The 12,631-nt window shown below is 50.2% G+C and overlaps 1 protein-coding gene across 1 annotated transcript in view; it reads left to right on the top strand.

Moving 5' to 3' along the window:
* The window catches only part of LOC131206699 (glutamate receptor 1-like), a 66,426-nt gene that overhangs the window by 20,678 nt on the left and 33,117 nt on the right, over window positions 1-12,631 (top strand). Inside the window, exon 3 of the mRNA XM_058199370.1 lies at window positions 1,821-2,078. Coding sequence (XP_058055353.1) covers window positions 1,821-2,078 — 258 coding nt within the window. The remainder of the gene's footprint in view (window positions 1-1,820; window positions 2,079-12,631) is intronic.

Genomic DNA, 12,631 nt, shown 5'->3' with positions numbered 1-12,631 from the left:
TCCTGCGTCTGCGGGAAAATCAACAGTACTAATTTCGTTTGGAGTGCTGTCTCCGAAGCATACTCAACGCTCCGCGCTGCAGCCAGGCAGCCGCCTTGCGTCCCGCCTTCCAGTCGTCTCGGTGGCAGCTCTGGAGCCCAGTCGGAAATTTCGCGGAACAGCCAATAACGGCGCGTTTGCCGGGTGCGCATTCAACCCAGCTGTGGGGGTTGGGACCGGAATGGGGAGTGTTCACCGCAGTCCTGTGAGGGTTGCGAGGGCCACGAATGTCGATTTTACTTCAACGAGAGTGTCACATGAAAGGCATCGCTTCCAATTACAGGCTATTTCGCTCAGTTCGCGCCGAGCTCGGCTCGGTTCGGCGCACGGAAGAATGTGTCGCGTGTTGGGTACGCTTTTTTGCTTATTATACAACAAAAAGGTATCATTTTATGCGCTCACACTGTAAGTCGACGGCTGCCAGCGAACACAAAAGCAAAGTACACTAAATAATCGAAAGAAGCGATAGGAAAAGTCTAGCTTGCCGATAATAAGTGTGGCACGAAACAACAGCAGAAAAGGCCATCAAAGTTCCACAAACACCCACACACGCAGCTGGCCGCCCTCTGTTGGGATGGGTTTTCCGCGGCGAAAGGGAAAACCACACACCGAGCGGCATGATGTGCCGGGCGTTGTGTGCGCGGCGTAGTGAAGTTGAAGAAATAAATTGAATTTTTCAGTTCAGTGTCCTTGGCGTAGGGCCGATGGAACGCGCTCGTCTTGTGTCTGTTGGAGAAACCATTCCGGGCAACAAACGAAGACAACGAGCGTTGGTGAAAATATTAAACACAACGGTGCGGAACTGCGCAAATTAAACACGGAGCCGGTGCGCTTGTTTTTGCATTAATTGAATAACGAGATGAGCAAATGAACGAGCGCCAGGCCAAGTATTAAAGCGGCACAACTTCAGTGTCCATTGGTACTGGCCGGGAATTCGGGGAATCAATTTGTGCTGCTTGGGAAAGAAAAACGTAGTTTAGAAGATTGACTCGCAAAGTAAACGCGCCTTTCTTTGGACGTGGACCCTCCGGCACTGCGTTGCCATTGGCCGGAGAGTACCCAGCGTGGCGATGAAGTCTACCGGTGGTCCCATTTCGGCGATGGGTTCGTTTTTCCGGCCGAGCATCGCCGACGGAAGCCGCCGGCGATGATCCCACTAATCAGCCAGCCAATTTACAGTGTCTCGTAACGGTGGCGAGAATTCGATGAAATCGACCCAATCGACGCTGGATGGAGCCCGAGGGTCATATAATTTCGATTCCATTAGCGGCGCGTTACGCGGCGTCTCGAGGTAGCCGAACCGAGCCCCGACGGTGTGGACCTTCGTCAAACATCGGTGCCGGCGCACGATAATGGGATTACTGCTTCCGGAACTTCCGCCGACTCGAAGACTAGAGACACTCTGGTGTGTGCGACACCCATTCCAGGGCCACCACCATATTGCGCCACCTATCGTCAGGCGGGAGGCGGAGACGATAAGGATCTGGGCGCATCTGTGCCGATCAGTTCGGGGGCTCCGAATCGGCGTCGGCTCGGAGCTGATTGCCTATCGGCGTTTGATGGCGTTATTACAATATTTGGCGGCGGCTACCGCTGGGGGCGGAGGTTTATGTTTGAAGCATAATTCAATTTGTCACCGAAAATCACCTGCTCGGAGTCAGCCTGCCCGAGGTCTTCCTCATAGGCCAGAGTCAGCCAGGAATCGTTAACTTTTTTGTGTTGCTCCATCGATACCGTTTACTTTCGCAAGCCGCGCTAACTCTGTACGCTCTTCTTCGCAGTTTGCAACCAATTTTCGCGCGGCGTGTTCGCGATGCTCGGCGCGGTGTCGCCGGATTCCTTCGACACGCTGCACTCGTACAGCAACACCTTCCAGATGCCGTTCGTGACGCCCTGGTTCCCGGAGAAGGTGCTGACGCCGTCGTCCGGCTTTCTCGACTTCGCCATCAGCATGCGGCCCGACTACTACCAGGCAATCATCGATACGGTGCGCTACTATGGCTGGGATCGGATCATCTACATGTACGACTCGCACGACGGTAAGTTGACGGCCGACGATCCGCCGGCTCATGGATCTTCCAGGCTCGACTTTCAGCTTGTTGACACCCGACCCACCCGTTTGGCTGACGGAATGTTACGCTCGTGAGGCACTGCTTAAGATTAGAAATTTCTTGCGTGACATCATACCACCACGCCACACTTGGTTATTAATTGACGGCCGCTCGTCGACCATCCTGTGCTCCGTTGGCGACACCAACATATGTTGTCCTGGGCGCCAGATGTGGTGATTAATATTAATCATCCGTAAAATTATCACTCAAATTATATGAAATTATTCACGAAGCAGCTGCTCGTCGTAAAGTTTACTGCCACATGCAGACCGGTTTCAAGTTTCGCCGGAAAAACCTCCCGCCCGGGTTTCCAATGCTTCCTACACGGCCAATTTGTCTTTCCTGGAACACTTCACTGCACGGATAGGTGTCTTACACTCAGTTTATCTACTTTTAGGTCCGTTGTTTAAACAGTTCGTTGGACAATGCATGCATTCGGAAGGGACCGATGAGCCATTTTCAACTATTTCGATTGATAAATAAACGGTGGTCCCTTAATTTTTTAGATTACAAATTCTTTTCCTGTCGTTCTTATTCGGATAATAATTCATTAACATATTATATTCTTTGATCAGGATATAGTGGCAGCTCTGAACAAGCGTGTGCTGCATTTAGTTTTGTTTGACGCTTCACTTCGTGGAAGCGATTTATCGGAGTTTGTTACATTGCAAACAATTACGGTTGGCGATCGACGTAAATGGAAGTTTATTGAGTTCGCTGCCTGGGGATTCTGTATCGTGCAAAGACACCAGAAAGCATATCCTGCTTAATGATTGTCATCACCAATTCGCTAGAATGTGTGACGGGAACTGTAAATATTCCGGTAAAAAGGGTCAATCAAGAGAAGCCTGCCTTATTGTGTTCGGACTTGAAGGCCGGTGCTTAATACCACATATCTTATTCGAATCCTTGATAAATCTCGCAGGGCTTAGCTACGTCGAAAAGGACCTCCCCCTGGTGCTTCAGACACGGCCCTGGCATACGGGATACGGCAAGCTCTTCGTTGGTCCGTCATGCCACGTCCTTGAGATTGTTGATATGCTGAAATCTATGACTCAATCGCTGGCCTCGATCCACTACTGGCGCTACTGGCTTTTCGAAGAACACTTGAAACTCTCGGGAGGCACCGTAGTAGCACTTATCGACATATACTTTGTTTTATGAACCCCTAGAAGTCGACCGGCCGACCACTAGACTAGGGCAAGTTCCCGAGACCGGGCTTCCGTTGCCCCGTAGGTGCCTGTCGATGACTTTGTGTCTTCTGCTCTATTTGCAGCGGTCGCTCCGGGAAAGCCGAAAGCTCCTCCGCATGAGTCCGCACCAAACATTCATTATGGGCCACCGGGCCGCTGAACAAATATCGTAGCTACGGGGTCGCAACAGCATCTTGGCCGTTTAAAGGCCATGCGGCCCGTTTTTGCCGCCTCCGAAGGACTTCGAGTAACCATACAGGGCACAGGGGTGGTTTGCATACGGCTTCGCTTGGAAAAGAAAGCCCCGTACGTGTGGGCATCGGTTATGCTGTTGTGTCGAAGTTGTTTGCCGAAGTGGCGTCGATGGGGCAGAAAAACAATCCTTTTTCTCCGGTTCCGGAAACGGACGGGTACTTCCGTGTACGCTCCCTTCTCTCGCTCTAGGCTGGGCACACTAATTGAAGCAGTTGCAGTTGCTCGAGTACATTGTTTGCCAGCTCATATGCTCCGAAAACTCACACTGCCGTGTGTTAATAGAAACGATGGGTGATTGAACTATCGATGTGGAATGGTTTTCCACCCCACCAGCGAAAGACGTGCAGGTGCAAGAACATGCTGCAATAGAAAGAGAAAGATGAAGGTTTTTCACTAGTGAAGGGTTTTTGTTTCGATTAAGTTGGAATTTTCTTTTCCGTCGACTTTGCGCAAACGTTTCGACCTCAATAAGTTTCATGCTTCATTCGGTCGTTCGCATGGCGGGCGGTTGGATTATAAAAGCACACAAAATTCAGCCTGCAAGTTCTCGAAGAAACAGAGCTACATTTGTCTGTATGCAAGTTTTTTCGCCCGAGCAGGACCAGCCAGGACTGTGCGCTGTGCCAAAGTGCCTGGAGGAGGAACAGCGCATTAGCGTTTGGGCCACGGTTGTTGCGGCAGCACAAAAGAGTATTCTGCATCCACTATCTGCACACACTGTGCTGTCGCTCTGCTTCACTTTGTCACACATTTTCATTTGGGGATTATATTATTTTTCTCGTGCTGTTTCCGAGCTCCAGTTATGCTGCACTCACCGGCACCGTGTGGCGGAGGGATAAAGAGGGGCCGAGGGTGGGCCTATGTGGTGAACCACAAAAGAATACTACTCCAGGCGAAGGTGTTCACCACACGGCAGGTTGGCCTTTATGTCACCGACAGCAGCTGCAGCAGCAGTCACCTCACTAGCAATACCGTAAACCGCACCGTTCGGAATCGCACGATGCAACTGAGTCCCGTCGTACCACTTCATGCTGGGGCCGGAATTTCGTGCGGAAAACGCAACAAAATGAAATATCTAAGATACCTCTCTGACTTGGACCTAGGGAGCTAGAGGATTGCGGAAATGGGACCACATAAAGCGGCCAGGGTCGAGCATCATATATTAATCGAAGATATGCCCCCGGTCCTGTTGCGAGCGGTTTGTGATGCTGATTGGGTCGCTTCGGAACTCGAAAGGTCGGTGGGCGAAGCACCTTCCACAAACTAGACAAAACCTCATTACTACAGCACGAAACGAAGCGCTTGTCTGTGCCGCGCTTCCTTTTCAAATGTCGTTCATTGAGAATTTCATCCACTGATCCGTGAGTCTCGGTTCGGTTCCTTTCAACAAAGGTCACCCGTTCGAGAAAATGTTCTTGAGTCGCCGAAGGGTCTAAGCTGAAGTTGAAGCGTAGAATTAAAGCACTGAAAAGTTATTTGTTGCGTCTTTGTAGCGCCCACATTGAACATTATCTATCCAGCAGTCAAAACATTATCTATTTAGCAAATCCCAGGATCATGAGCACTAGCAAGGTTTTGCGCTTTTCTCAATTTCAACTATTCGCATGTCCGCCAAGTTGCATAAAAAACCAAAACAAACTTTTTTTGACATTAAAAGTCATAGTTGACTTAGACTTTAGACTTTTTATAGTTGCTTCAATGATTCTTAGTTTCGACTACTACAGATCTGAAGCAAATTGATAAACTGAAAGGATGGAGCTACACGGCCAAATGTTGTCTTCAACCGACGCCGTGAACTGCTGCTATGCTTCAACGTCCCAGGCCCGACAAAGGCCAATTTCCAAACATTTCATATAGTAGTTCAGCGAAATTTATTATTATTGTCCAGTGAAAAAAAAATCATTGAAACGTTGAAACATTTCAATGAAAATCGTAGGACATGAAAATGAAAATGGCTTTTAAAGTAGTACAATTAACAGGCTCATCGACGTTTAAACGTGGTCACGGTTATTAGCATTAAATATGGTTTTAGAACGCGCGAAAAAACAAGGAACAACAACTTTAAAATACTTCTTGCTAAATCAATCGTTCTTCCAACAGTCATCAGTCAAGGAACATCATCAGAACGTAGCATTTCGCAAACAAAACGTTACGCGGGAACAGGACTATATAGACTTAATATAACTAGGGATTAAAGGTAAGGTGATTCTTCGAAAAGATGGAGGTATTTAATAATATGAATCGAAAGAGACCAACTTACGCAACTGGTCTAATCGAACTGAGTCTAGCAACGATCCTAATTACTCTTCTTTAATGTCATCAGACCGACGGAGGTCATTTAATCGATTGCTACTGAAACACACCGATTTATGTTGCAGTAATTCCGATGCTCAGTAGCCCTACGGATCATTCCTAGGTTTTCTTCAAGTTCGTAACACACGTAGACCTACGTTTTTCTAAAGGACACGATTTCTACTCGTTTGTGTTGAAGAACGTTCAGCGGATCATTTCTGAGCCAAAATCTACGGTCAATCAACCAAAATCAGTGTAAGTAACCGACCCCTTGATGTAGCTTTCAAATAATCTTTCGTAAATCTTACCTAAGGCCGACACGTTGGACGCCATATGCTGACCAAGGACGCAGTTTGCAGAAAAACGGTGATTTTCCATATTTCACCGTATTATTAAAGCCCGTGTCAGCGGTGGAAATTAGCACAATGTTAAACGGCATAAAAAGCACCCATGCATCATGTGGACCCTGACGCTCGCACTCCGTCGACGATCTACTTGCGCCTAAACGGGTTTGCCGGCGTTGCCCGAAGCATCCGCTCGGCACCAACTTGGGCCGTCTGTCGCACGGCATCTCGAGCGCCGCACCGGAAGTGGTGCAACAACCGGCAGTACTTCCTGGCAAGAGAGCAGCCTTTTTTGTGCATCGTTTTCCATCGGCCGCGCCCGGGGCGGCACGGATTTGGCATTCCCGGGCCACCGGACCGGTTGGCACTCGTCGTCAACTGGATTACATGTTGACGTCAGTCGTCGTCAGTTGACGGAACACCGCTTCCCCCGAAGCCGGAAAGTGGGCAAACTTCATTTCCCTGGGCGGGGCTGGGCACTCGGGACCTGTGCGCTGCAATGCGGGGCCCCTTCACTCACGCGAGGTACGTGCAGCGAGCGTGAAAAGTCGAAAGGAACCCGAGCAGCCCGCGATAAAGCTTTATGTGTGAATTCAAAACGGAGCGATTTCGCGGCGCTCCAACCAACGGTGGTCCGTATCCTGACACCCGACTCGTTTGCTTAAGATTAAGGAAGAAGAGACTCGGCGAAAATAAGAAACTCTATGGCCGGGCTGTGTTTCGCACGTTGCCAACCCCCACCGTACGGACCGGTTGGCGAGAGACGGAGATATAAAGTTGCTCCTCGCTCTTCGGAGCGCTGGATGGAACGGAAGTGACGCAAGTGACCGACGGGGTGGTAACACGAAGCATAATTCACGCCACACCAGCCCGCGCCCCGTTGAAGGACTCCTGTTCCCCACCGAACTCGCCGCCTTCATTGCAGCAGCACATTTTTCACTCAAACTTGGCGTAATGTATGCGAGCCCTGCTGCTGCTGCGCGGTGTGCGCGTGTGAGTGTGTCTCTGAAATGGACATCCCCGAAGTGCACCACATTTCTCATTTGCGTTTGGCTCAGGCCCCGACGAAATAGAGGGCCCCGGCTAGGCGGCGGACCCTTCATCATCGTCATGCAATGTTTTGGAATGTTTAGAGGGCTGCAGATATGAGATGGCGCTTCCCGGAGTGGTTCCGCGGCGGGGCGGGGCGGGGTCGCCACTGCCACGAGGACCCAGAACCTTTTATCCCCGCAGCGAGCGAGCTGACCCTCTTCTCGGTGCAGAGTGTCAGAGGCATCAAACAGCATCATCGCGCCGCGGCAAACTCCAGAACTCTAGCCCGCCAGATGAAGATGAAATGAAAACACCGGCGAAGAACAAATGCAAACATTAACCACCGAGCGGGAGGAGACGCCGGCCTGCGGATGGTCCTGCCCGCTCGGCTCAGGCCTGGATGCGGTTGCAGACAGGCTGTCGGGCGTCCGTTGCCTCGGAGGACGATATTGCACCCTTCTGTCCCAACATAACTGGCATTAGTAGCATTAGCAGGAGGGCTCTTTTTCTTCATTTTTCAGCCTCTGTTCCGCATTCATCGTCGTGATCTTGGCGCGCGGTGAATGACAGCGCCACTCGAAATAAAACGCTATAGTGCTCCTCAAGACAAACGCCTACCAAGGGTAGAAGTTGGCGCGAGCGGCAGCAGGTTACTGATGACTTCAGGAGTTCGTGACGGTTGCGTGGTGTCGGCTGTACGCCGGCGACATGTGCCAGACGATGAAAGGCACTCCTGGGGGCCGCACCGAGGACCTTCTGCCCTTCTCGCAGACCAGGCACGCGCCGTTCTGGATGAATTGAGATTAACACTTAGCCGTAACAATATACAGCCCCGACGTCCTGGCGTCGGCCAACGGCGAACCCCAACGTCGGGCGAGCAGAAGACTCCAAAAACATAATCCACCGTATTAATTGAAATCCTCTAAATGAGCTATGCTCGTCTCGGTGCGGCACTGCGTCAGAGACATCAGCGAGCAGCGAGACACGCAGCCGGGTTAATTTGCTGCACCGCACTGCTGTGTTTCGGAGTTCTTGGGGGGCAACTAATTTCGTTCCGATTGAAACGCACACCCAACCACAGACATTGCGTTAGTCCCAAAACTCCGTCGGTTGTTTTGTGTTTAACGGTTTGCTAAGCAAAGAACTTATCAGACAGAACCGAGCAAGTTCCCGGCCTCCGGACACTTCATAAACGCAGATTTGCGTGTCGAGCGTTCATGGACGCCTCCACCGGGAAGCACCAGTTGCTGCAAGGGTGGGGCCAACGGAAGATGCATCTCACGTAGCCGCCGCACGCGTTATGTGGGGCATGATGTCGGCGCGCCCGCAAATGGCTATCATTTTCCAATATTTATTGTAGTTTTATGTTAAGCATATCAGCTGAATGATTTATGTACCCGATGGTGGGCGCCTCCCCGGGCGCACCGCAGCGCCGGATATGGTGAGCGGCGTGGTTTCTTTTTATTTCCCCGGAAGCTTGCCGGAGCTTACGAGGATTTGGCCCAGCCAGCCAGCGCTGGCTGGTTGGAGAAAAGCCGCGAAAATCCCGCCCGCCGACCGCGGGACCGCATAATGAAAACACGTTTTCGTACTTTGTGACAGATCATCAGCCGCTGATAAAGTCAAATTTCTACAAATTGTGATGGCCTCATGGCGTGTGTGCGCGCTGATGTATGGGCTTTGGGTGCGATCGGCCGGTCCACCACCATCGCCGGGGGTTCGGGAGTCCCAGGCGAGTGGTCTGATGCCATAACTTTTATTGCTTGGGGTGCGATAAGACGAATCATTTCGCATGTCGCTCTTAATACCCGCGCCTCGTGCTCGCGCGGTACTGCCAACGGGGGCCACCGTAGGCCTAGCACGTGCTTACGGAGAACTTTATGCAAATTCGGGACAAGTCTCATCTCGTACGGTTCATAACTCATATTCCGTCGGGGAACGTCGGCCACGAGGGGGCGGCGCAGAGCCCTATCGCCTCCACACACACTCACACCCACCCACATACACTCATACGAACAAGAAAAACCACAAAATCCTTCCGTCGAAGGCGAAAGGATTGTGGGCACCAGCGGAGTCGAGGTAGGGTAGTCGGGAGCACAATAAATCATCATAAAATTGATACATCCGCCTGTAGGTGGATGACTATAAGATGGGGGATAAGCCAAGCTTTCAAGCTGACAGCAAGCAACATGTTGAACACGATTTCCACTAGTTTTGCGCTGGGCCAAGGGCAGAAGCAGTTCCGGATTTACTCCGGGAGAAAGACGATGCCCTTTTTTCCCAAATGCGACGAAAATCGGCGTACAAATGGATGAGGACTAAAACTAAACGCACACATGTTAGGTCCCTTTCCGAAACAGGCGTAAAATCGGCTTTTGCCGATTTTGAATCAACGCAAATTAGGCCCCAAATTTGGTCCAAAGAAGTTAGTTGTTGCTGTGCTATTTTGTTCCGAAAACATTCCCCGAAATTCTCATTATGGCCAAGCAAAGCACGCTTTTGTTCGATCCTTGTTATTGTCCGATCCTTTTATTTCTGTTGACCACAAGGTCTAAATGTAAAAAATGAGGGTTTTAAAAAGAAATCACATGTTTATTGCATTGAAATGAAAATTTCTTTTTTTATTCGTGCAGTTTGTGCAGTTTGTGCAGATATACGATATATAGGATTTCACCAGGTTTAGGAGCTTGTGATATACCATACCTTTCTGGTCGCATCATCTGGTCCCATTTCTGCCCCCCCCATTGCAATTGAAGAGTTGATGAGTGTCCCATCATTGTTTTTAAGGAATCTCAAAATGAATCCACTTTTCATCCCCAAGTTTTGTGAAGTTAAAATCGCCATGTTTAAATGGTTTAAACCGCTTAAATCTTCCTGCGATCTTCCTAAAGCAAGTTTCGACAATTGGTTGATGCGATTCTGTAGCAGTTTTCCTCAGAAGGTAGCAGAAAAACATGAATCCCCGCAAAACGTTGTTTTAAGGCCCAAAAGTCGAAATGGTCTGATCTCTTCAAAGATAAGTTGCAAACTAAATTTAATTTTTTTAAATATTAAATCATTTCCCTATGCTACTGAATGGTATTGGAAATTCCAGTGCAAAAGTGTACATTCCAATGCATTACGAAACACCGCTCTTTTGAGCCGCAGCGATTTTAACCTGAATTTGGTTTTAAAAGCATATTGTCCCTGTACACAAATAAATGATAATACTAAATAATAAAAACTTTATGTATATAAAAATGTATGATCATCTTGGGACGTTTTTTGGACGTCTTTTGGACGTCTTAAAAATCCGCTAATAAATGTGCTGTAACTTTGCAAGCAACTGACGAAGTCAAACCTTATCGATACAAACCAGCCCGTTTCTGGTTTTATTGCTCATTATTCCAACGAACATCTCAATAATAACATAATGAAATATGAATCTAATTTTCTTTTTCCAACGTGATTTTGTAGGTAGTTCGTTAATCTAGAAAACAGAATGATTTCTAATGCCATTTGAATCAATTTGGTGTACTTTTAGCCATCTACAGTTACCGTTATCGCAACGAATTCAAGTAGCATTGGTTAGTAGCTCGGATACGTCTGTAGAACCTTTTTTTATCGAACGTAACTCGATCCGTATGAACAGCTAGTGCTGCGTAATAAACTGTGGGATTTCTTACTGGACTCGCCCAACCATCAAGATACTACCGACAGCGCCCATGTTCTGCAGGTGTATCTGTTTTTGTGTCCTTTTCCCAATAGCCGCTTCGACATGCTCTTGCCAAAAGAACCGACAATATTGAGCAGCTTTACCGTAGGGTACGCCGTTTCTTGGTATACTCAGTTTGTTCACATCTCAATCTTGCTCCCAGCTGGTTCGGGTCCCGGGCACAGGAGCACTAATCCCTGGCCGTTGGAGCGGTCGCCAGACCTTACCAGACAAACATTTTTAATCCCTGGCCTTGGGGCTCGTCGAACCTCGTCGAGGGCCACTCTGCTGCAAGGCCGTTGCGGTGGTTGTGTGGCCGTGTTGCCGTGCAGTGGGAAAAATATTTAACAATGTCGGAGGCGTAAAGGGCCATTGACAGGTACTTTCCCGGCGGCTGCGGTAGCGGCGGCGGTGAGCATGGGAAATTACGCGACGAAAACGTGCTTTGCGTGCGAAGAAACAGGCAAAAGGAGGAGTGCTGGGCGTGGTTTGGGTGCGAGGATGGCGTAATCAGGAATATAATAATATCAAAAGTTCACATCTTTGATGTAGCCCGATACACACGCACACAAAGCGCAGCTTGTGGCAGCTTCCCTTCCCGAAATACCCACCGCATACTTCGGGTGCCGGGTCCGGGCCCCTTTGGCGGTGCAGTCTCGGCCAGGCGGATTTCGTCTTCGTTCCAGATGGCCACCGGTGCGGTCGGATAGTTGTAAAACTCGACCGAACGGACCCGAAGTCCCCCAGGGCCCACGTGTGCAGGGGGGTGGGTGGGGGACATGATTAAACCCAAGCCCACCGTCGTCCACCCGCCAGTTCCTTCGGCCGGGGCAGCCTCGAGACAAACCGCATCCTGATGTGGTAATATTTTCTGCTTCCCGGCAGGACCCGGCCCTCCAACACTGGCTGTCACGGACCGAAACTTTCCCCATTACCGGGGCCATTTCGGGAGCATTCTTCGACGTGGTGAGATGCACGGTGCGGGGCCACGGGCCTTAAACCCGAACCCGCCGGCCCGGTGGAGCTGTCGGGGTGTACCACACCCCGGTCTGCCAGATAAATCTCTGTGTTGACCTTGGTTGGCAGCCCGCCCGGGTGGCGTGTCCTGCCACACGGTGACATGCAACAGTCTCCACGGAAACATGACAAAAATTCCCCAACTGGCCCCAAACCGGGCGGAGTGGCGGAGCGGCAAGGATTACGTGTCGATGAATGCGAATGACGCTGTACGCGGTGTCCTTGGCAGTGTGTGCCCGCCGCAAGTGTTTGATGTCCACTTTGCCAGCTGTGGAGGGCAAGGATTACAGCAAATTGTGCAACACATTCCTTAAGATGGTTGCCGGCGTGACGCGCGTATGCTATTTGAATGCGGTCACGGGTCGTATCACACCGTTCCAGAGCAAATCACGGCCCACGGTGAGTCGTGAGGCGACCAAAGCTGATTAGAATTTTTGCCAACAGCCAATCTCCAGTGGAAGCTCCAGCGGTGGCGCCAAAATTGTTTGGCCAACTGGAATGCGCTTCCGTTTAGCGCAAACAATCCTGCGGAATTCACAATCTTATCCCTCCACCCCGAAAAGGACAACGATTGCGAAGATTGCGCCCGAAGATGCCCAATGTCCTAACGGAGATACTTTGCCATCGCTTCCTCGGCCCTTTGATTCGCCCGGC

Source organism: Anopheles bellator, chromosome 1 (assembly GCF_943735745.2).
Source record: "Anopheles bellator chromosome 1, idAnoBellAS_SP24_06.2, whole genome shotgun sequence".
NCBI lineage: Eukaryota > Metazoa > Arthropoda > Insecta > Diptera > Culicidae > Anopheles > Anopheles bellator.
Note: the sequence above shows the minus strand (reverse complement) of the source record. Positions and strands in the feature narration are given on the sequence as shown.